The sequence below is a fragment of the Caenorhabditis remanei genome, chromosome V (genome assembly GCF_010183535.1).
Source record: "Caenorhabditis remanei strain PX506 chromosome V, whole genome shotgun sequence".
Classification (NCBI taxonomy): domain Eukaryota; kingdom Metazoa; phylum Nematoda; class Chromadorea; order Rhabditida; family Rhabditidae; genus Caenorhabditis; species Caenorhabditis remanei.
Window position 1 is genome coordinate 7,789,586 of NC_071332.1, and position 25,428 is coordinate 7,815,013.

General features: G+C 39.6%; 1 protein-coding gene across 1 annotated transcript; it reads right to left on the reverse strand.

Moving 5' to 3' along the window:
- Positions 1-472: 472 nt before the first annotated feature.
- GCK72_018015 (uncharacterized protein) lies at positions 473-25,010 on the reverse strand (the record flags this gene model as incomplete). The annotated part of the gene is made up of 52 exons (XM_053732350.1): positions 473-626; positions 678-843; positions 1,114-2,070; positions 2,123-2,234; positions 2,281-2,635; positions 2,682-2,984; positions 3,031-3,956; positions 4,003-4,220; positions 4,268-4,388; positions 4,717-4,809; positions 4,958-5,071; positions 5,118-5,579; positions 5,628-5,721; positions 5,983-6,092; positions 6,632-6,679; positions 6,785-6,879; positions 6,935-7,089; positions 7,135-7,220; positions 7,457-7,498; positions 7,581-7,868; positions 7,919-8,079; positions 8,128-8,585; positions 8,640-8,748; positions 8,798-8,939; positions 9,036-9,071; positions 9,123-9,222; positions 9,266-9,376; positions 9,429-9,755; positions 9,804-10,420; positions 10,472-11,184; positions 11,278-11,474; positions 11,531-11,681; positions 11,765-11,888; positions 11,934-13,944; positions 13,992-14,151; positions 14,202-14,432; positions 14,823-15,241; positions 15,288-15,580; positions 15,628-15,713; positions 15,920-15,991; positions 16,127-16,257; positions 16,308-16,448; positions 16,715-16,831; positions 17,164-17,397; positions 17,443-20,634; positions 20,680-20,773; positions 20,824-20,926; positions 21,110-21,222; positions 21,270-21,426; positions 21,479-21,638; positions 21,687-21,751; positions 24,951-25,010. The coding sequence occupies 52 exons, from the start codon at positions 25,008-25,010 to the stop codon at positions 473-475; spliced, it is 15,984 nt and encodes a 5,327-aa protein (XP_053581263.1).
- Between the last annotated feature and the right edge of the window lie 418 nt (positions 25,011-25,428).

Below are 25,428 nucleotides of genomic sequence, written 5' to 3' on the forward strand. Positions count from 1 at the left end.
AACGCGTGATTTTCATGATGAACAGACAATCATGTACAATCAAGAAACCATTGTTTCTGTCCGCCTCATTGGCTCAGTGGCAGAGCGTCTGTCTAGTAAACAGAAGGTCGCTGGTTCGATTCCAGCATGAGGCACCGAAACTTTTTGGAGAAAGATACTTTAATTTTAATATTTATTAGGAACCGCAGTGGCTCAAACTAAAAAAAAACTAAATAATGAATATCACCCAAATTGGTTCGCTAAGGCACATTTGAAAGTTATGATTTGGTTTTTTGAGAAATTGAAAGATAACAATAAAAAACTGACTATAAACGTCGCTCAATTCAGAATAAAAAACGAAGAACAACATCTCATAGAAAGAACAGATTATGATATTCGAAAATACTATTGATGAGAAATGGAAATAATGATAATAACACCTAAACTTAATGAATACCCGGAACAAATTATTCTATTAAACTGTGAAAGATGTTTATGATTGCAGTAACTGGTCTTCGTACTGCTTGACGAAACACTCTCCGACTGGGAAGAAATCCCAATCCCGGTTATCGTACTTCTCACGAACGTACGTCTCCTGACCGGTGTATTCCGTTTCGTCTTTGTTAACCAGGTGTTGTAGGAAGAACCTGGAAGTGATGAGTTTTGTGAAAACTACAGTAGATTGAAATGTGGCTTACAAATAGTTGGCAAAGTTATGCTCTTTGGTGGTGTGAATTTCGAAACCACGAGGCATCCGATCGAATGTTTCTTTTCCGATATCGCAAATGAAACATGATGACTCGAGCTTCTCAGTAGCAGATTCTTGTTGGTCACGAAGCTCTCCGAAAGCGTCAATGATCAAACCTGCAACACATTGTTCTCGATGGTTCCGGGGAGAATAATGGAATGTTACATCATTTTCTATCACTCTGACTTTTAGTTTCTGTTATTGATAAGACCCCTTTTTAGAGAGACTAGATTGTCATAAAGTTTTTTTTGTTGGGTTCGCTCAAAAAATCAAAGTTTCCGTGGTGATAACAGTGTTCTAAACCGGAAGTAATTCATCAAAAAGTAATGGAACTTTGGATATGAAAAGGGGAAACCAAAAGTCACAATATCTACTTTGCAACTTACCCTGCATGATAGCGAGAAGAATAATAATGACGAAGAAGAAGAATGAGATGTCATAGAACATTCTTGGATACTCCAAATCGTCTCCGTATGGACTCTCGAGCTCATCTCCAATACCTCCTCCGGAACGCACTCCGGCATAGAAATGGTAGATGAAACAAGTGAGCATATTGTGACATTTCCGATCTGGCTCTTCGCCATCTTCTCCTTCTTGCACGTAGAATTTACGGAAAAAGTTGAAGGCGATGACAGTGTAAAGATATACGACTACAAGTGTCATCATGATGGTGAGAATAAGTTGTTGCAAATTGTGGGTAACTGATTGAAGAATAGCCTTTAACATAGGGAAAGAGAGCACGACGTCAACGAGATGGAAGGCGTAGAAGAATGGTGACACGAAGACTCCACAAGCAGAGCAGAGGAGATATCCGACTCGATATAAGAACTGTCCGTTGGTTAAAATGACTCCAAGCCACAACCAACACGAATATCTGTAATCGTAGCTGGAATCAGTCGACATCTTCTCCTCTCCTAAAATTGATGTAAGCGTTTCCTCATCGACTTGATCCTTGAACTTTGATCTGGTCTTCCTGCGGACAAACTTGTCCCAATACATCATTGGGAATGATTTGGCAGAGATGACAATTCTATCCAAATACCACATAAAAGTGTCCACAATTCCAAGTTCTTCAGAATCTTCTTCAGTTATCCAACATCCATCGAACATCAGCTTTCTGGCAATTTCCTTTTCACGTTTGAAAGTGATAAGTGGAATTTTCAGTTGATAGAATGAAACCAGTAGAGCGAATGATGTTGATAAATGGAGTACACTAATCCAATAGAGAATTTGTGCTAACATCCATCCAGTGATCTCATATTCCACGTATGGGAATTGCATTCCAGTGATGAAAATTGATTCGACAGCTTCTTCATCGTCGTCTCCTTCCGACGCTGCCTCCTCTGAAACAAAGTAACTTTTGTTAATTAATTTTGAAAATATATTTTCACTCACGGTTTTCTGTATGGGAGATATCCACACGATGGAAAAGTAGAATGACGTTGATGAAGAAGGCCAAGTAAAGGGTAATCTTCTCGATGGTTTTGAAATTTCGGGCAAGCATGTTCTGTAAAAGATAGGTTATATTCTAGTAAATCAGATTAGAAACTAACAAGAATCGATCCTCTGGTCTTCGTCGAGTTAGATTCAGCAATCTTTGGTTCGTATTGCCCTTGTTGGAAGTCTGCTTCTGATTGCAATTGAACCATTTGAGGTGCCCCAATCGATTCATAAATACTTGGCGCCTTGCTAGCTGCTGCAGGAGAAGTTGGCGATGGAATATCTTGATTGAGTAGTTTCTCCTCTTCTGGCAGCACAGTTTCAGGTGTTTCGGGTCTTGGAGGCGGAACAAAGTCTGGTAGAGAGTTCACATTCAAATGATCTGCGTTCATTCCCACTCCAAATGCATCTACTCCAACATGAGAGTGATGGAAGTCTTGTACGATTGGAGGACTAAATGTTGCATGGCTGAAAAATGAAAACTGTAAGAATGAAACTATCAGAATACTCTTACTCATGGTTCATCTTAGTTTGCTCCTTTGCATTATCATGTTTAGCAGATTCTTCTTCTTCAGATGATGTTGTCAAGAAGTAAGCGAATCGGAAGATCGTCATCAGGAGGAGATATGCTCCCCATCCAATAGCCAATCCTGCTCTGATGATAAGAATAACGATGGAGTAAAGCAGCTGGGTCCATGTCATTTGTCTGACAGATGTGGTGACGTTTTTCATTGTCGTAGAGATGTTTTGTGGACTGAGAGCAGAAGCAGCTGTGATACCGTAGTTGTATCCGCTCTTGAAGGTCTCCGAGATTTGACTGAAAATGAAAATGTAAAGATGTTAAAGATGTTTCTGAAACTTACTCTGAAGCAGTTGTTTGTTGCAAGAAGTAATCTCTCTGTTTGATTGCTCTTTCCATTTTTGTATCACTGTCTCCAGATGAGATAGCGGCGGCATGTTGCATTTCAAAGATAGTATCTTCACAGAAGTTGATGAAAGCTTCCAATTTTCCTTGATCTCCACCATCATCTTGCAGTACATTGAAGAGGAAAGAGTTCTTCGAATCCCTAATTTGTTGTTTTCCCCATTGTTCCAACCAAGATTCTTGGATTTCAAAATAGATCTTCTCAACTCTTTTCGATGATCCCATAATCTCAATTCTACCGAGGAATGGATCAAAATATTCCAGCAGTGTCTGAGCCTTCTCGATAATTTTCTCAAGTCTCGGATCATTTGTGATGTGTTCTTTCAGATTCACGAGTAACACAGCCAAGTTGAAACCAATGTCTCTTGCAGGATTGTGGAATCGTTCTGTGAATTCCATGTAGTCTACTTTTCCATCATTGTTAACATCTGTACACATCATCAGATAAGTTATATCCTCCACTGTGTACATCTTCTGACTTTCCATCGCACGTTGGAATTCTTTCGGACTAATCCATCCATCTTGATTGGTATCGAAATCTTGGAAGGCTTGAGATGTTGTCAAGTCCTTCAATTTCAAGAACATATCAGAGAACTTCAAGATCTTTTCAACAGATGGTTGAGATTCAACGAGTGCATCCACCATCTGTTTACCAATTGATCCGTTCAAAACGTTTCCTTCAAGCATAGAAAGCATGAGAACAATCATATCTTTTTGCAAGTTGAGGAATTCACGAAGAAGTTCGAGTTGAGTCGAGTTCTTATACAATTTCTCCATCATGTGAGCAAACAAGAAGAAGAATCCGTTGATAGCATCCCAGAGACGAGAGTTGGCTAATGTCATCTGGTTACCAACACATGGTCCCTGAAAAATGTTTGAGATTGTAACCAAAAAATTTAAGAATTCTCACCTGAATCGATTCCGTGAGAGTGTTGAAGACTTGACTACAAACTTGAATTGCACGAAGGAAGTACTCTTTTCCTCCTTCATCAATCACTTCTTTACTGGAATAATGCCAATAGAAATCCATGACAGATTCCTGGAGACGAAGAAGATAATCGACAGTACAGTTGATCAAATTGACACTTGTTGTGTGTCCAGGCTGTGTGCGAAGGTAGTTTTGGAATTCTGAAAAAGGAATTGGAAATTCGAAATGCAAATGAAAAAGTCTTCACCAAGATTGTGTCCTTCGCAAGTAAGTTGCAAGAAACGGAAAAGTGAGCAAGTGAAGTCTGCATCGTTCAAGTTCTGGTTGTCTCCAGACGCAAGTTCAGCTCCCATTCCGAGTCCTTCGGCCTGAAAATAAAAGATAAAAAAGTGCTCTTCAAGAAATGAAGCCATCCATCTCTTATCTCATTTTCAGCCAAATACAAAACAATCATTCAAAAAGGAAACCACTCGATGTTAGTTATTGTTACTATATGAGAAAAACACGCATTCCAGAATTTCAAGGCAAGAAATGACGAAAGTGGAGAAAGAGCAGCGGCCAGAAATCTCGAAGAGTTTTTGTTTCATATCACTAGTAAATCTCAATTCGAAAAGAAAAAGATTCCAAGCAATGCAGGCAAAAAGACAGATGAAAGGGAAGGGAAGGCGAATAAATAAAAAGGTGCGGGCTCAAAACCTGTGCGCCCTGACGATCTTGTCGCGAACGATGTCGAATTTTGGAGGAGAGGTGACGTAAGAGCAGTGCGTTTGCGCCATGGGCGTCAACGTTCTGCAAAATGGTTTAGGGGTTAGAAGGGGGGAGGTCAAACAAATCTATGGATTAAAAAAGGCATCCATGGTAATTTCTGTGGAGAATCATATTAGAGGTTATCAAATGCAACCGAAATCAAACACAAGACTAGCGTCTGATGAGATACCTTAATTTGTCTTTCAAACATTTCCAAGTTGAGAACAGAACACTTATTCATGAGACCAGCCATCGAAGTGAAAAATCTGACATCTTTTTTGAGTTGAAGATATTCAATGAGCATCTAAAATTACTCTGGTCTTTAAGTTGATCTGTTAGCATTCAATCACCTTCTGAATCTCCACATTTCCTCCACTGAGAAGATGGATTCCTAACTGAAGCGTCTGTGCAACCATTTCATTTGGTTCTCCACCAGAAGCAGATAAATACATAAGACACATGATAGCAGCTCCACGGCTAGCCAAAACAGCTTGCTCACCACGAAGTGCTTGTGATTGTTCTTCTTTGGCAGCCTGATCAATCTCACCCTCATCTCCATCATCTCCATCTTCTTCCTCAATGTGAATTGACTTGGCCATCACATCAGCAAATCTAATGTATAGACTATCTTCGTGGATTGCAGATGCAGCTGTTTCTTCACTTGTAGCAGCTCTTTGGAAGCAACGAATCAGTTGTTTCAGAGGATCTGGATTTGTTTCTTTCTCCTTTGTTTCTTCGGAACTTGCTACAATCGGAACACCTTCTTCCATAATGATCTCAATTCTTGGACCTTCTTCCTCTTCAACTCCAGACTGAAAAAATTAATAATTTGAAGGTGTGACAACTTTTATGAAACTTACGCAAATGTCAGCAATCAATTGATCTTGCCCAACATCCTCCTCTTCCAGCCAGAGTCTTGAAAAAGCCGGAAGGAAGAAGTTGATACCCCGATGTCTGTAATAATCATCTTAAGTTATTATCTACCCCGAATTGAGAATGTTATTAGAAGTGTTGTTGAGTTGACCTGTTGATTAGAACCGGTTGGAATATCCTAGTAAGTTAGTAGAGGCTCTATCCCAATCACCAAATTTTGATTTCATTCTAAGACTAATGTAAGAATTTTGAAAATTCCAACAGGATGATGAAGACTTCTGCAGCACGATACACAAATAAGTAGTCGACCTGAGATTTGGTGAGTAAGAATAAGAAACTTACAGTTCAGTCTTGTACAAATGAGAAGCGGTGATGAGAGAAATAGCCATTCGTTTTCTTTGCAATGTAAGCACTTTCTTCCAAATGTCTTCCTTCTCCATTCGAGAAGTCATCTAACGAAAACAAATTATGAGACTCAACTCCCCATAGAAATCAGAAATCTTTCTCTCTTTAGCTTGCCGTCCTTCTGACCTGACAACAAAACGACACACCACAACTAAACATGGAACACACATCGTGCAATTATCATCACTCATCGTTCCAGAAGTTTTCTGATGCTTACCTCGGTATTCCGTACAATGGAACCATGCGGAAACACGCGACAACGGCACGTTTTCTCTGCGTTGACACCACTTTTTTCCATGCTTGAGACAATTGCATTTGGGGATGCTCCGTCTAGAATAAAATAGAAACATGACAAAAATATTGACAACGACATAGAAAAGGGAAAGTTGGCGATAGAGTTGTAGAACATAGAATTGAGAGAAATTTGACAGAAAAGTTATAGAAGTCAAGTCTGCAATAAAACTTACGTCCGAATTGTTCTTTTGAGTGAGATGCTGTTTTCGATTAAACTGAACAAAATTACAAGTATTAGATACGAAAATCAAATATTTCAAGTTAGAAAACTAAAAATAAAACAACACAATACCTTCCATCTGTGATGAGCACGGCGACGTCGATCCTTGGTTCGAGTTATCTGAAATTGGACGGACACATGGACAAATAGACACAGAACGGAAAAACGAGGACGGCAAAGCGGCTAGTTTATAGTTGAAAGTAAAGCTAAAAAAAAACGACTAACCGTGTGGAGAATAGCGCTGACTTGTCCCATATTAAAGATCTTCTCAATCACTGCTTCTTGTGACATTTCATCTTTTCCGCGCATTTGAGATTTTCCTGTAAATTTGATGAGTTTTTAAGAATGATCTGGTGAAGATTTTCAGAATAATACCAATTTTACGGTAGAGAGACAGTTGCCAAGCATTCTTGTCGGTTGGATCTGTTTTCACAGGGATTTCCAATAGTCCTTTGATGAATTCACGGATCTTTTCTTCGGTCTCTTTCTGGATGAATTTTTCTTTGGACTGTTGAACGATATCCAGTTCTCTATAATTTTTAGTAGGCTAATAGAATTGGAAAATGCGGAATTACCTTCCTCCAAAGACATTCAACCCAACTGGAAGCAATCTTTTGAGACATGCGATCACAATACTTGCTGCATGTTTATCTTTCTTGATCTGAAACAGAGCACAATTTATCAGCTCTAAATTAGTTCAAATTATATCAATCACATAGATAGGAAAGAAGAGGAAAGAATTGGGCGGAGCATGCTCAGCATATATTTCTGCCTTCAGCGAGTTTCAAAATAATTGAAATGAAAATGAAGAATGGTCAACTGAATGATTGAAATGAACGACGACGGCACAACATATTCGGTTGCTCAACAAAAAGTTTTCGAGTACTCAAAACTTACGATTGGTCTTCCGTTTCTGTCGAAATACTCTTTCATTTTATCCTGTATTGGTTTCAGTTTTATTTTTCAAATTCTTTCACTTTTAGTTTTTTTTTCGAATCAATATTTTTCTGCCCTCACTAACCTGTCCTTCTCTCCTCTTTTTCTTTCTTTCTGCAATCGCTGCTTTTCCAGTTTTCATGTCTCCTCCACCCATCGCCGCTGCATCTTCTTCAAACTGTGCAACATAATTGAGCTCTTCACGTTTGAAATGTTGACTTTGACTCCAGATTCTGAAGATGACTGCGACATTCTCATAGACTCCATCGGTCTCCCAAGTTGGTGATTTGAGCCATTGAGCACGATGCAAGTCGGTGTATTTCATGAGGATAGGGAAGAATGCATATGTGTCACGGACGAGACGAGCGTTGTCCTGAAAGTAGTTATGGAAGGTAAGAGAACATGAGATTATGATATAAGTACCTCTGCAACAGTTCCTTCATCTGCATCATCTGGATGTGTTCTCATATGCTCCTCTTCTTTATAAGCCTTTTCACTCATTCTTCTCAATCTTTCAGCAATAGGAAGAACGAATTCGCGGACCGGATCCGAGGTGACATTTTGGATGATTTGTACAGCAAAGACTGAAAATTAGTGATTAGTTATTCATGGAGGGAAATAGTTATTCTTACAGTTAACTCTGCAAAGCCATGGGGCGTTCTCAATTCCAACATGATTCCTGATCATTTTCAGAAGTGCATTGAAAATCCGATTGATATGATCACAACTGACACTGGTTGTCTGAACAACACTAGCTCTCTGGTCGTCTTTATCTCTCTTTCCTTCCGGTCCGACACTGAACCAATGTGCCATGTAAGAGCACATAAGTGGAAGATCAACATCGTAGACATTTGGAACATCCGAATACATCGTGTTGTTATTTGCAACTGTTTCAAGATCTGTTAACAGTTTTTCGAGATGTGGGATGTGAGTCGAGAGGTTTTGAAGCATTTCTTGAACTTGAACGGATTGATCTTGAGACTTTGCCAAAACTGAGAACTTGTTGCTCTTGTTGAATTCTGGTTCGAGGAAAGCGACTGGGAAGCAAGACGCAAATGCAGCAAGACACTGACCAAGTCCAGGACGATGTCTGAAATACATAAACATTCGATATGAGAAATTCCAAATCGCGAATAAAACTCACTTCTCACTTTCACCAGCAATACTCTTTCTGTGAGAAATAGAGCTGCTCAATCCAGTGACCATGTACAAAGAATCGAGGATTTTATAGCAAGCGGCTTGAATGTCATCTACTGTAAATTATAGAATGAATAACTTGGAGAATAGATTCCCTAGACTTACAAAGAAGATCAGTTCCAAAATGATTTCTAGCCAAATGAGCGAACATTGTGGTCAGCACTGGAACAATCATTTGATTGGCAAACTCGAAAGAGTTCCATGACTTCAGAGCTTGTCCTCTGATCAATGAGTATTGACCTCCGTCCTGAAACAGACACTTGAGTATTTATAATAACGACTGCATAACGATGATAAACATAAAAATACGATCACAATGGTTTTACAACAGTTTTCCACCTACATCATATTGTTCGATTTCAGAATAGTAGATATACTTCTGTTAGTTTCAACTCATAAAAAATTACATCGAGCGCTAGAGGGGACTTACCTTGAGCTCATTGACAGCTGCATACAAATCATCTGCACAGTTGTTGAAGAATGTGAGAAGAGATGTACGGACAATATCTGAGTTCACTTTGACCAGAGTTCTGAAAATAACAGCATTTGAATAGATACTATTTTTGTTGTTACCTTAAGTCAAGGGCTTGTGTGAGACCTTGAAGACATTTCACAGTGATTTTTGCAACACTTCCGAATGCTCGGTTCTTGATACGGAGTAATGCAGCCAAACGACAGAACAAGCTGGAAAAGTAACATTACTAATAGTAAATCTATTTAAAAAAAGGGAACCTACTTTGCAACCATTTCCTTTTCCTTGTTACTGGCAGTTCCAGTCTGCACAATCGAAGATCCTTCCAAGAAGTAACTCTTGTGAGCATTGAAATAAGCATGCATCAATGGAAGAACGACCTTCTCGAAGAATTTCACGTCTTGTCCCTCCCTCTTGAACGAGTTTCTCCTTGTCAACTCTTGAGATGGTTTCACTGATTTCATTTTCAGACTGGCTTGCTCCAGATACGTGATGAGTTTCTCGAGGAGATTGTATGCGAATCTCTTTTCAACTGACGTTCTTTCACCTTCACTCTTCATTCGATCATTTTGCGATTGTTCGTCTTTTGGACTGAAAAAATCACAATAAAAATATAGCAAGTAAAAAATTTATACTTACCACTCAACATGATATCCGTGGTATTGCAAGAACTTGAGAATCTCCGACGCTCGGAATCTGTCTTTTCTCCTTTCAAAATCAGTGAGCAAATCCCATGGAACTAGAGGAATTGGCATGAATCCTCCCTTGGAATTCAGATCGTTCATAATCTTTTTCGCCCAAATCAGATGAGAATGTTCGGCCATTTTCTCCGCAGCATTAACCATATCTTTCTCAAGAGTCATTGAACTCAAATCAATTGGTTTTGGAGAAAAGTTGGAAATGGAAGTCCCTGAGATTGCACGAGCAGCGGACGCTCTATCATTGGCATCTCTGTCAATCATCTCAAATTTGTAATTCCAAGCCATCAATGCTCTCAGACACTCGGAACATCTCTCTTTGTAGAAAGATTTCTCGAAGTCCTTAAGCAATGAAAACGGTTTGAGACGTGGATGAGTGGCATTGGCTCTTGAATAAAGATCTCCGTGCACCCATCCCTTTTCGAGCTTTCTGCTCGCCCAGGAGTCATGGAAGTGTTCTGCGAAGAGTTCAGTCATCTTCTCAAGATCTCTTGCAATTTCACAACGGGAGACATCGACGGTTCGTGGGATCCAAGCACCTTCTTCTTCTTCTCGTTTCTAAAAAAAATTATTTTGAAAACTAGCGATATTCATTTTAATTTTACTAACCTTATTTCTAACATCTTCAAGTCCACTGGTAAGAGTGTAGTCTGGAGAAATAGCGGATCCAATAGCTGTCATACATGGAAGAGCCTTTCCGAAGAGTTCTGGATCGTATGGTCTGCTGCCAAGAGTGTCAAAGATAGCATCAAACAAAAGCATAGAAAGACGTTTCTCTTGTTCGCTGGCAACTCCATAATGGTTTCCTGATCCATAATATTTTCCGCATCTTTCATAATGAAGAGTGATAAGACGAAGTGGAACAAGAACATTCATATCGTTCATTGTCAAGATGTCATTGATAACTTTCTTCAACAACTTGATCATCATTGCTGGTGGTAATTCTCTTGTGATGGCAACCAAAAAGTCGGAAACTGCATCTCTCTGATTCTTGGTCAACGACTTCAATCTATTCATTCTGTATACAGTATGAAGAGTGGCATCCAAAAGAGCAGAATGATGTTCTGCATCAGAGAAGAAATGGGAATGATTAGTGAGAAGTGGGAGAACTGAATTGCAGAGATAACGATTGAGGGCAAGAGCTGTGTCTGATTCGAGAGCACGTGGTGAATCCATCATTGTGGCAGCACGAAGATCTGGCAGGAATGATTGCTCGAGGAAATGGAAGAGCATGTCTTGTTGATCTATTCCATAAACACGATCCAAGAAAAGTAGAACTGATCCCTTGTGGTTTGGAAGAAGACCTGGCAGTGGTCCTGTGTCTGAAAATAAAGGTTTTTCGATCCGATCACTTTGGGGGAAATATTCACAAAACCACGACTCATGCAACACAATTTCACTATTCAAAATCTCACTGTCAATCGGATTGTATCTGCTGGATCTTCTTCTTTGAACAATTGGATATTTCTTCTCATTCAATAACTGAAGTTCAGCTTTTTCCTTCTCCGATTTCGGTACGAATAATTCATTTCCACTTGAAAATGACGTGTGTACCGATGCATAATCAGATGATTTCGAGTCATCAGTATCTACTTCCTCTACACACGGCAATCTGGAAAGGGATTGAAGTGGGTTAGAAAGAGAAAACAAGTGATTATTAGTTCAAACCCTCTTCTTGCAAGGTTGGCACCAGAGGTAAACGTTTGGGATCGACGGGTGTTGGATACTTCAGACGCCAGTGAAGCAACCATAGCAAACGTGTGTGCCATTACGGCTTTTTGGGTGTGAGATGCCTGAACGGCGTTAGCACGACGGACAGCTGTAACAGGACAGAAGACGTGATGGTTAGACACTTTTGGGACAATGACGTGGAATGAAACACTTTTGAAACAAAAATCAAACCTTCAATTGATGGAGCAGCCAAGTTTGGAATCGTGAAACGAAGAGCCAAGATCTGACCAAGGTCGTCCAGAGAAATCAGAGATCTCAGAATCGCACGAGCACGAAGTGAGTCTCCTTTTCCAGCCTAAAAGTAAACATCATTAAGCCAAACTTTCTTAACATTTCTTACCTGAATAGCCATTGGATCTGGAGCACATTTAGCTAGCAAGTCAACCAAGCTAGAGTAGAAATCAAGAGTAGCTGCTCCCAAGTCAATGTAGTCTTCTCCTTCGATTTCTTTCGATGGATAAGTTGGATTCTCTCCCAATAATCCTGATGTGAGCATCGCAGGATGAGAGTCATTTTCCAGAAGTCGAATGTCTTCGGATAGAGCAATAGCCTCTTTAAATGCTGAGAACAGTCCTTGTCCTTCTCCTTTCAGCGCAACTCCGAGACATTCTGGTCTACGAATCAACAATCGGATTACAAGATTAGCATTTTCTTCAACGTTTTCTCCATTGATCCATACACAGAATCTAAGGAAGTCGATGTATCTTTCTCCTTCAACTGGGTCCCATCCAATATCTGGATATCCTTTTGTGATGAGTTCTGAGTTTGGTTGTAGTCCACATCTGGATAGATAGACGGCTACTTTGTCTAGTTCTTCTTCTTTCAGAGCAAGTGCCAACTCATTGTTATCCATGAATGATGAGTAAGCAACATCAAGTGGAACGGATCCTCTTAATGATGGTCTGGCGAGAAGCATGGTTGCATTATCGAGAAGGAACGAAAGATGTTCAAACATTGCTTTCTGATTTTGACGAGAAGTTCTACAGAAATAACAGAGGAATCTTGAACAAGCAACAACCATTTCAGACGCATCTTTGATTGGTGCTTTCTCTTTGACTTCATCTCCCTCATGCTCTACTGTTCCTTGTTGAGCTGTCAAAATGTTCATCATGATAGACATTACATTTTCATGAACGGACAAAAGTCTCATCAGATCTGGATGCTGGAAGAAGATTCTGTTGTTCATCAACTTCCAGAGTCCTCTCTTGAGAATCGCTTCCTCAGTATGCTCGAATTGTACAGTAAGAAGTTCACGGATTTGAATGAGATACACGATGAAATCTGTTACGTCTTCCGCATTTCTCTCATGGAATACATATGCCTGTGACATGGCATCTCTGATCTCTCTGATTCCAGAATATTGACGGAGAAGAAGTTTGAACATGCATCTGATCAAATCTTTGCTCTCGATGAAATCAGCTTGCGCCCATTCCCGAAGCATTGTTACAATGATTTCTCTGAAGTTTTGGGTTCCCTTTTTCTGCATTTCCATTCCTTCTTCTTGCAGTGGAGGTGGCACTTTGACGACAATTCTTGCAAATGAATCAACCCAAGATCCTTCTTCCGACTCAATCAACGCTAGCTGCTCTTCTGAATCTCCTTCCTTTGCATTTCCAATTTTTGCAACCAACAGTTCACAGAAATCTCTCAATTGTTGCTGTAGACCTTCAGCCATTGGACATTGATCAACATCGACATCCTCTTCCATGATCTCTGGATCTCTTTCCTCCTTCACCTTACACATCAACAAACGGAACATTTGTTCTTTCGGGGGACATCTGAATTCTTTCGTTTTCTTCGCAGCTTCCGCTGGTGGCATGTCAGTTTGCTTGATCTCCATATATCTTTTACATTGATCTGATTGTAATTCTCCTACGAAGCCTTCAGTGAATGCCACAAGTGATTCAATACGATAACGAAGTTGAATATCACAAAGATGGTCAAGAATGCTCACGAGTTGAAGCTTGACTGGCTCAGCGAGTTCCAGTTGGGTGAGTCCTTTCTGTGTAGTTCCGTTCTCATAACTTTCATCGAATGCTTGTGGATGAATCAGACGGAGAAGACATTCAAGCTCTTCATCATTGATCAATCCTATGACTAGAAGTTGATCGAATAATTTGAAGAGTGGTTCGAAATGATTAGTATTATCTCCTCCAATCAGATCTCTACAGTTCATTACAGCATGATGAGTGGCTGATTGAAGTGATTCCATTACATGTTTTTTCAACGCTTCGAAATCAACTGATGGTGGGAGGAGCTTCATTTCTTCTTCTCTAGAGATATGTTTCTTGACTGGTTCGGATGCCATTTGGGATAACATCGAAACAGATTGTCCAGTTATTTGTGGATATCTGAAAGCTTACAATGAAATAAACGATTATTTCTGAGCTATTGTCACCTGGATTCACTGTCCGGATCAAGTACATTCTTTATCTGAAGCTGTGGAACCAGTGGAATCACATATTCTTTCGCCATACTGTTTCTGGCTGCTGTGTGACTCATTAAATGAAGACCAATTAACAAATCATGGAATCCTTGACGCATTGGACCAGACAAGTCTGAAAATCATCTTTGCTTCACAAATTTTTTATTTTTCTCGTGTACTCACAATGCGATTTGATTGCATACATAATCTGATCTTCATCAATATGTTGACATAATGTGTGAGCTACTTTATGATTTCCATGACTGGCTAATTTGCAGTAAAGATTCAAAGTTTGTCGATGGAATTCCAGCATATCAGGCATTTCAATCATTTCCAGTATGTCAAGTGACTGGTCTTTCTCCGGAATGTACACCGACATGATTCGAACCGGGTCGTTGCAAAGAACCGACCATCCTGTAATTGAAAATGATTGTGGTGTCCACCAAGAAGAGGCCACCATCTGGCGGCCACCACCTGCCTCCCCCCTCTTCTCTTCCCACAACACTAACTGGACAACAACGAGCTACCTCTCTCCCCTCTCACCTCTCACCTCCCCCTCTTCTCCATACTCTAATTCTCTTCTTTTTTATTGATCTTTCATCTGCTATTCTCTTATTCTCTCGCTCAGTAATTCTTTATGTTCTCTTTTCCTCTACCAACAAGATGTGTATTCCGTCAACTGCAGACCAAGCCCCATTGGCGCAGTCGGTTAGCGCGTGGTACTTATAGTCTATAGGGTATGCCAAGGTCGCCAGTTCGAGCCTGGCATGGGGCAGATCATTTTTGTTCTTTTTCAGTTCTTACCTCTGACTTCTGATAGTTTCAATGCAGTTGTCCTGAGTGTTTCATTAGGCACACGTGCCCAGTATATTGACTCGATTTGTTCAACAGTCAATCGTGGAGGACAGAATGGAACCAATGATTTTTCGCAGGACTTGAACATAGCTGCAGACAATGGAAATGTGAATTTTACTCTTCCAAGCTCGAATTGAACGACTTCAGTTGCAGTTGGAGTTACAAACGCAGCTGGGAACAACATTGCTCCTGGCTCCAGTTTGAACTTGATTCCAGTATCAGTTGTTCCAACTTGGAAACTTAATTCTCCAATTGATGTATCAATGATACAACCGATCAGAGTTCCAGAAACTTTGGTGTTGGCTACATCTGGAGTAGTTGCAAGCAGTTCAGAAACATTCACCATATAACAATTTTGTGATTGCACACTGAAAATGATAGCTTCAGAGGAAATTTCGAATTAAAAATACTCACCTATCGACAGTAGTTCCATGATGATCAGCTTCAGAGAATCTACATTTTCTTACTCCTTGACTTCCATCAAAGTTAAGATTGTAGTAGTGATATTGAGTGGTCACCCATCCAACCCAAACTTGAGATGGATCTTGTCCAGGAAAGATTCTAAGTCCGTAGTAGTATTCATCAACTTTATCTTTGAGAGCAATAAGAGCTGGACCATCTCCAACTTGAAGAACATCCATTTGAGCTTCTGGTGGGATGATTGATCCTTTTTTTTCTCTTTCAATCTTTTCCAATGCATGCTCTCCCTGAATTTCATAAAAGTTAAAATGTGAAACTACATCTCAACTGAAACCTTCTTTCCCTTCTTATTCTTCTTGATCGATCCTCTTTTGATAGTCAACTGTCTTCCTGGTCCGGATAGAGGCATCTCGCTAGAGGCTGAAAAATAATTGATTGATTCAATTTATTTAATTTTTCGAGCTATTAGAGTATTGGGGAGTTGGAAAATGTATGATATGCGAGTACCATGCTGCAGTGAAAGAGAGGAGACAGTTGAGAAAATAGGGAATAGATTATAATGAGAGTTTTAACAGATGCCAGAAAGGAGAGGCTGTTGGTTGATGCGTTTTCTGTTTTCTGCTCACCGGACACCGTGTCTTCCTCGTGAAATTGATCTTGCAGAACCCAAATGGGATCCTGCTCTTCTGATTCTTCTTCTGAATTCAAATCTACTACTAAGAGGTGATCTAATAGACTAATATGTGTATGTGAAGTGACAAAACCAAATAGTGAAGTGATTTATCTACATTGTAATTCAAAACTCAAAAAACAAGTTGAAGTAAAGGACCAACCCAGTACATCCTTTTGACCAGTTGGAAGAGTTGACGTATCAAGACTTCCAGCATCAAAACTTCTTGAATTACTTTTCATTTGTCTCAATGCGGCAGCCTTATCCTCTTTCCTTCTATCACTATCTCTGAAACTGTGAGTTATTTCAGTTAGACAACTATGCTATTCTACAGATTTAATTACTTCTTTCTGGTGTTACTCGAGTCTCGAAGTCTGCTGAGAAGACCTCCTTTCTTTGGTTTTTCAGCATGTCGATCACTCATATCTCTCAAATGATCTTCAGCGATTTGACGTTCTTCGTGTGGAAGTTCCAGGAGACTTCGTCTGAAAATGGATATCATTTAGGTAAGGGACACTCAAAACTGAAGAATCAGATGTGCTTGAAGTACAGAAAGCGGAGAAGCTCTACTGGAAAATACAAGAAGAAAGTTTGATTTTTACATTGAGTTTTGTTTGGTTTCAGAAGAAGAAAAACAAAGAAGTTTGCAATCAGTAAGTGCGTGCGGTTTGGACATGCAAGACAGTGGTAGTATCAGGCAAAGAACCAAAGATAATAATACTAAAAGGACATTCTCGAACTTTTCAAACACCTCAACACGTCCTGCCATTTGTGATTATCCTCTTCGTTGACGTGCAACCACGTCAGAATTGATTCATCGAACGAATACATACCAAAGTTCATTAGGGTTAGAACACGCCGACGTTGACTGTAACACCTAAGTCTCATTTGGGAGAAAAAATAAATGAATTAAGCGATAGAGATGAATTGATAAATGAATTATTCGGGATGAGATAAGAGAGAGAAGGATTCGAAACTAAAAACAATACAAGGAAAAGAGTAGAACGCAGGAATACTATCACGTTCATATCAGCGTAGAAGCCTCTCAGAGGAAGCTTTCAAGGAGGAAAAAGAGGATTTCACATTAGAAGTCAATGGTGTTGTATTAGTTAAATTATAAAAGGAAGAAAAACCACTCGAAACTCACTTCTAATTGAAAAATAAAAGAGAACAACAAAACAATAAAAAGTGATAACATACCTAACTGCTGGCGGTTCATCTCCTTCCATACTCGGCTGTTTTGAAGTTGTTCGAGATCTTCGGTCGTCATCTGATTCATGAGAATCCTTAGATCCAAGCATGCTTCTCAAGAATCCCTTCTTCTCTTTATTGTCGTCAAATTCTTTTGGAATTGTAGGAGCACGAATTTGACTGACAACTGATTGGGAGCGTTCCTTATAATCTTGTAACTGACGACGAATCGCTTCTTTGTCTCTGAAAACTATCAAACTTGATACTAGTCCAAATCATAAAACTCACTTGTTTTTCACAAAAGTATCATTGCATTTCACTGGAAGTGATAAACGGATGTATTCCATTTTCGCTTTCTCAGATGGACCTCCTTCCGAAATTGTTACTTTCTGAAGAATCTTCAAACATGGTGGACTGTTTCCAGTAGCGGGAAATCTTGAAACTTCCAGAATTGATCCAGATTTCAATGTAGAGATATCCTCAAATCTCGGTAGTTGCTTTGCAAACCACATCGGCATTGTTCTATACATATTGACACAAAATGGCTCATAACCTTCTTGGAGACCACACGTGGTGAAAAACTTCAGCGAGTTTGATTGTTGTCCAAAGTTGAGTCGACCTCTCTGACCACTTCCAAGTGTCATTGCGGGAACAAGACCATCCCCACAAACAACATTGTCGAATGCCATTTCGGAGCCAGATGGGTCAAGAAGAAGCTCTCCGTTGAGTGAGAAACTGATGGTACGGTCGTTCAAGTCCAGGAAACATCCAACAACATCTCCAATCTTCCATTCTTTTCCGTATGTTTCTGCTCCTTGATGCCATTTTCTTCCGAGATATCCGTCAAAAGCATAACTTCGATCATCTGCACCAAGTTGAATTTCTGGAGTTGATCCGATGTCCATCCATCCAATCTTCATGAAACCAGCAGTCAAAATTTCAAATTCAAAATACCATTTTCCACCGTTGACTGCATACGTGGCTTCTGCACGGTAAGTTCTGGTATTGTCTTTTCTTGCTCTCAACTCCTTCTCAGCAATTTCATCATGTTCGTGTGCTGGTGGCTCCAAAAAAATACCGAATAACTGTAGAGCTTTGATATTTTCAGCAGCAGATTCTCTGTTCGCTTGCTTGATTCTCTCATCAACCTGTTCATAAGGGACAAGATGTGGAGATCTTTTCTGTGTTGCATCCACATGTTCACTCAATCCAAATGTCCATCCTCTCTTGATCTTCTCCTTTGCCCATACGTTGTGAGTATTCCTTGCGAGTGCTTCAGTGAGTGGTTGGAGCTCAGCTGGGAGTGTAATCTCGTGAGTGTCCAATGGTCCTGGTTTGTATCCATTTGGTTGTTGGAAGTTGGGACCCAATCGAACTGCTCTCAGTCTGCATGGTGGATCATCAGTAATAAGATGGTATCCAAGAGCTTCGATTGTTTTCATTGTGGTCAATGCAAGCATGATATTGTACTTCTTCTCTGTTTCTGGTAGCAGTTCGAATTTAGTGAGACATGGATGTTTTCTCGAAGTTTCCGATCTATTCTCCCCGTAAGACCATCCAAGTTCAATTTTTCGCATCGCCCAAAGTTCATGAAGATTTTCTGCGTAACTATGGTGTTTTTCGATTGCATGATGCGTCAATTGGGTAGTCGAAACGTCGATTGGAGTAGGAATGAATGGCTCCAAATTGTTGAAAATCGTTTGTGGACCACAGAAAATATTTTTTCCTAAATCACCGAACGATAGACAATCCGAGATACCCAACTCTCCATTAACTGCTTCGACCACTGCAGAAAATCCAGTTGGTGGTCCGTATCTCAGTCTTCCTTGATTTCCACCAAGAATGAATCGGCAGGAAACTTTGGCAGACAGTGACATAACTGGGAAGAAGTATCCATCGATATTGAACTTCTTGAATGTTCCACTCATATATGTTCCGTTGACACTGAATCTGATTTCGGGAATAGTCAAGTCAATGGAGCATCCAATGACATCGCCTTTCTCGAGAAGTTTATGCCCAACAACTCTAGATTTTCCACCGAAGAACATCGACTTCCCATCAAAACCATACGAGTAAAAGTCGTCTCCAACTCCATTGCATCCCCACTTATCTCCAGATCCGGGAAACGGTTTGAAACCAACACTGTTGGCCCATCCAATACGAAGATATGGAGCTTGTTTGGTCATCGTTTCGATGTGTTCCACTTCCGCTTCGAAGTACCATTTTCGGAAAAGAGCTGATCCTTCGACAACTCCAAGCATCACATTTGGCATCATACTCGATACATGATCTCTCATTGATGTTTGTAACAGAAGATCTTTTCCGGGTAGAAGATATTGTGTGATGAGATTCTGTGAACTTCTAACAGCCATTCCGTTTCCTTCGCAAAGAGAAGACAGCACATCGAGTACTTTTGGATCTCTTCCCACTTTCTCCAACAATGAAATAACAGATCGAATGTGTCCTTCATTGATCATATTCAACGCTTCTGGTGATTCAGTTAGTACACAATACAGTACATCAAGAATTCCTTCTGCTGATTGTGGATTACTCAATCTTCCGAAGAGCCAGTCAAGTCTTTGTGCTGAAGCGAATTGAGCACAATTGTAATGGTTTCCCTTGATCATGGCAGCCACCAGAAGATACAGATAAGTGGAGATTTGTTCCCACATGATTTGAGTTTCCTCTCCAATTAATCCCGCAAAATCTGGTAGTGCTTCCATCTGAGAGAACTTATCGATAGTATCCAAAATCATATTGAGAACTCCTTCCTCTTGGAAAAGATCTTGACGACTTCTGAGAGCTCTCAAATGATTCTGTTTATCTTCAAATTCTTGTTCTTCATGTGGTTGAGCAAAGTATTCAATGAGATCTTCCATCAATTTTAATACTTCATTAAGATCTACTCTTGTCCAGTCAGGTGATTGATTTCCTAGCTCCCGTAATGCATCGATTCCTTTTAGGAATTTATTGAGAACTGATGAACACTTTCTGATGACTCTAGCAGATTTTGATTCCTCCTCTAGAGCCATAAAGAACGTGTAACAGTCATCCATATGTCCATCTTTCAATGCAACTGCTTTCTTCTCTTCCACTTTTCCGAGTCCTTTCTTCGTCACTTCCGTTGTTTGATAAGAAAGCCACAATTGAGTTTTCACGTGTTGAATGAAGGCATTGGTCTCTCCATATCTTATCGTGGCAGTTCCCATTCCTTCCTCTTCTTTTTCTTCAAGCATCTGCTTCTTCGGATCTTTATTCTGACACATCACAAAAGCTGTCAGATCAAAATCAGCCTTTTCCTTGTGATATAACTGAACGGCGTTGTCCAGAACTCCGAGATACCGTCCAGATGTGATGTGCTTGATTCGGAATACTTGTTCCCATCCGACTAGCGCTCCGTGCCATTTCATTCGTACTAGTTCTACTCTCCAAAGCGATCTGGCTTGAGTCACTGCGGCACCTCCTTCGTAGATAACCATGCTGAAAACATACGTGAGTTACTCTTTCGAAAATAATATGACCTACTTGTGTTGTGGATGCTCACTCCAATTTTCAGGAATTGTCAAGCATTCATCGTTTCCATGAAACAACCGAAGTACATCATTTCCGAAGAGGAATCCTAAATTTCATAGTTTTATATACTTTTCTTCTTGATTTTTGTTAACTGACCCATATTTCGAGTTCTCATGCTTCCTGAACTGACAGACTGAATGTTCCAAAGAGTTTGGTGAAAGGAGGCAATCACCATGTAGCCTTTATTGTAGGCCATGTGCTGAAAAGTTTATAAATGTTGTATATGTGATTTGAAAAAAGAATCTAAATGAAATTTCCATTACAATCACATAACAACGACATTATACTTGCCTGTTCTTTTTCTGTTTTTCGTTTTTTCAAATGCTATAAAAATGAGAAATCCTTCGTCAATTCAGTTTAAATCAAGAAAAAAACGACTTACTAGATATCTTTCAGTGGCCACTGAAACCAAAATGACGTCATCACCGACGCGCACTTTTTCTCCTTCTGATCTCTGTTTTGAAGCAGGATGAATGGTCCACCAACACGCTTCTCCTGCAATACTTCCAGACTTAAATTTAGATTTCCGGATTGAGTCAAACCTTCATTAGTTTCTTGTACTCCTACATCGAAAGCAAGTTTATCGTTGGAAGAGCACGAAGAAAGGCAGGCTAGATACATTTCACTCTGCACATGTTTCAATTGTACCGCGTGTCCGTACAAAAGTGTTTTATGACCTCCAGCACCAGACGCAGATTTCTAGAAACATATTGTTTTTCTAACAAATATTTAAAAAAACAAAAACACTTACATGATCACTATCTGCTGACATCATTTCCTGCAATGCTCTCATCGACAGTGCGTTATCAATGTAGAGCATGCACATTGCAATATCTGGAGGGATGTCTTTGTCCGCTACGTTTTCCAGTGTGCACATCCGGTTACCAAAACCTTCTGTGCACAAGCAGACTCTGAAATAATTGAAATTTTCTATTTGATTCTGCAGGTTTTCAACTTACCTTTCTGACCCTTGAACTCCTTCTTTACTGTGTGAGGTGAGGCAAGAGAGGCAGACGATGTCTCCCTGGAAACAGTAAACTGTAATTCTCGTTTTTTCATTTTTTCAAGCAACCTAGCTTTTTTTGACCTAAAACCTGCACAAACCTTCGTAACATAATTGTGGTCCTCATCCGATATATCCGTGAAATCAAAATCCATTTCTTTGGAGACTAATATCCGTAACTAATCATATCACTGAACATGAATATAACTGAGTTGTATTTGTGTTTTTGAGTGTGTTTGGCGAGGAATGCTATGGTTTTGCTGCCTAGAGCAGACTTCTAATGTGGAGTCTCTTTGTCTGAAAACTGAAGAGTCACCAGAATAGTGAGGGAGGAAGAAAAGAGGAAGAAGCGACGAAAAAACAATAGGCGGGACCGGGACGGCAGAATGCCATATGGGCGACATAACATAGTCTCTCTAGGGAGAAAAAATGCAAAAAAGGAAAAGATATCGGAATGAAACTAGGATGTAGTACTTATTCGTGATGATGTGCAACATGTAATTTCGGATTAAAAAGTGATAAACACAAAATCCAGTGAATGGAAAGAAAAGGAAACTGGGGGGAGGGGGCAAGCCTAGGCGAGATCAAATCGGCAAAAGCAGGAGCCTTGTTTGTTTTCTAAGAGAGATCACTATCATTCTGTGACTCCATGTAATCAACACTATCTAGCAAGTACGATTTGCACAAATTCCTGTCGGCATATACCTGTCCGATTTCAAATTTCGTTTATCAATCAAAAACTTGGGCTCAGAGTCTGATTTGATATGATTCGATGATTCGAGAAATAGGAAACAACAAATAAAACCTTGCCAAATGAATTCTGATTTGTAATTTCAGAGCTCGAATGTTCAAAAACTAAAAAGGGGATATTAGGCAAGAGATAAATAGAAAATGATGTGTTCCGGTGTTACGGGATGACGTCTATTCTAGTTTGAGAGGACCGAACATTATTCTAGTTTTATGACTGATGAGAATTCTGGAAAAGTACTTTTCAGTCAGACGATGGCAGTGAGAAAGTGATGAAATCTCGGGAATCAAAATTTCAAGAGTCTGGGAAAAAGTGCAAAGTCTCTAAGTCAGAATCTGAAGATTAGGAACTATTCTCAAGTTCATAAAGATCAAGATTACAAAAAATCTCTAAACAGAACTGAAAAATAAATTCAAACCCGAAATTTCTAAAATTTGGAAACCAGGACTATCATTCCCAATAATTCTGATGCCTAGAACTTCAAGGTACACATGTTTTCTTCTCCCGGAAAGAGCTAATTCCGAGGTGGGTGTCCAGAAATACGTTTATGGGTTGTATGTGCGTAGGAGAGGACAAAAAGTTGGAAGACGGACGGGAGATGAATGCACAAAACGAGGCCAAAGGGGAAGAAGAGAAGAGACGGAAAGGAACTGAATAGGATTCGACGGGCTCGCCTTTTTTCGAGTTAACCGCGTACTTTTTGCTTCTTTTCGAAACATTTTCAGAACTTTTTCCTTTTTTATTGATAAAGAAACAAATTGTTATTTGGAAGATGAATGAGAAAGTCTCTAGGGTCTTCTTTGCAAGAATCTAGAATCCGTCTGCAAGTGGAATGACACCTTGGAGACTTTTAATTCTAGAAAAATTGGAAAGACGAAACAAATCAAGAAGTAAAAGGGCGGAGTGGGAGCGAAACGAAGTGAAACACGACGTCTAGGAAAGAAGTGTCAGCTCTCTAAGTTTCTCCATATCTCATACTCTTAACAAGTTCTCTCGTTTCATACATTTAAGAAAAGATGTGTGGCGTCGAAGGGGAAGGAAACGAAGAAGAGGAGTGAGAGTAGCGCCACCCTGGGCACCACTCATATATGCACAAATTTCAATTATTTTCTTCTTTTTTCTTCTTCTTTCCACTACTTTATCTTACTCCTATCGTCCTCCTCTCATCGTCATAAAACCAAAAAATCGAATGAGAAAGAAGAAAGTGTTTCTCTCGAATTCTATCGTGTGCGTGCGACTTGAGCCTACTTTGTACAAATGAAAAAAAAAATGTTGGTCCCCGCTAGAAATTCGAGATGAGCTGGATGCAAAAGCGGACATAAAAAACGTGTTGTGTCTGTTGCTCCCAATTTTTTGTTTTACTGAAATTTCCATTGAATTAAAACTAAGGAAGAGGAAAACAGAATGTATGTGGTTGCCAAGAGAGCAGGTACTTTTGCCAAACAAAAAACTCTCACTCCAAATATTTCTCTCTTTTTTCCTTTTTTTTGTCGTTCACTCTCTGTCTCTCTCACTCTATACGACACCATCAAGCTAGAAAAAAAAACGTGTTGATTAAATGTGCCAAATCGGCCTGCGCTGTTCGTCTCTTGAATCTTGAATCTCACCAACGGATTAGACGGGGTTCATGGCACCCAGAAAGGGAGAGAGAGAGTATTTGAATTCATTTCTTATTCATTTGGTTCTTCTAATTCTCACGCCATTTTCATTTGGTGCGAAAGAGGTCAATTCCACTCCAAAAACTAATATGATTTTCTAGAAAATAGGGGTAGGAACTAGAAATGTGTGAAGACTTCTCAGAAGGAAAACAGAGAGCAAAACGACTTTGTTACAATAAAACAAGAGCTTCCTCTTTGTCGCTCTTTTACGAGATTTGCCAATTGCGCACTTACACTACGGAGAGAGGGGTCCCTTAGTCGTTTATGCAAAGCGATACTAGTTTTTTGCACATTTCGAAAAATTGAGAGAGAGAGAGAGAGAGAGAGAGAGAGAGAGAGAGAGAGAGAGAGAGAGAGAGAGAGAGAGAGAGAGAGAGAGAGAGAGAAACATTCAATAGAATTCGTTTCTTGTAGTAAAGCTTCATTTTGATTTTGATGAACTGAATTATTTTCCAGGTTATGCGAGTTCAGCTCTGTTAGGCAAAAACTACTTTGCACTTTTATCAGCTACGAAAAATACATTTCTAGACAGAAACGTACAAATAGATTCCTAAAATAACGATATTTGAAAATTCTTCTGACTGGTGTAGTTATAGTTTTAAAGTTTGAATATTTTAAAAAAAGTTTAAAGTGAAAGTTCAACTAAAATTTCTAGAATTTATTAATTTTCAAATTATAGGTTTTTAAAGTTTCAGACTTGACTCAAGAGTTTCTTGTAACTTGTTCATAATTTCAGTTCCATTCGGTCACTATTTCATTTTCTCTCAAAGTACATCTACTTTCATTTCCCCTGATTTTAGAAAATTGAACTAACCGTTCGGAGAAAAGAAACATCATCCTGCTCTCCGCCTCCCTGCTCCTCCTTGTCGGCCATTGTCGATCGTCAAAGTGATAATAGTCGTTGTTTCGTTCTTCTGCTCACTCAGTTCGTTTTTTCTGCTCTTCACTAGTTTTGCATCTGTCAAAAAGAAAGAACGAAATGGAGGTACCACAAGGGAAAAGACAAAAAAAAAGGGACAAGGCAAACGAACGGAAAATTATGGGGATATTTGAGATTTATCGCCGAGGTTTTCTAGTTTTCGGAAAGCCAAGAAGAAGCGAAAAGTGTAGGTGAGATTTTGAAAAAAGGAGAAAAGAACAATTATTGGAGCAAGGAAAAGTCATGTTGAAAAGTATCGAATAAAACGTAAAACATGAAGGGAAAACAGAAAAAGAGCAAAGAGAAATTGTGGTTTCTAATTAAACTCTCTGGTGGTTTTATTGCAAGTATTATGCTCAAGGAGAAGAAAAAG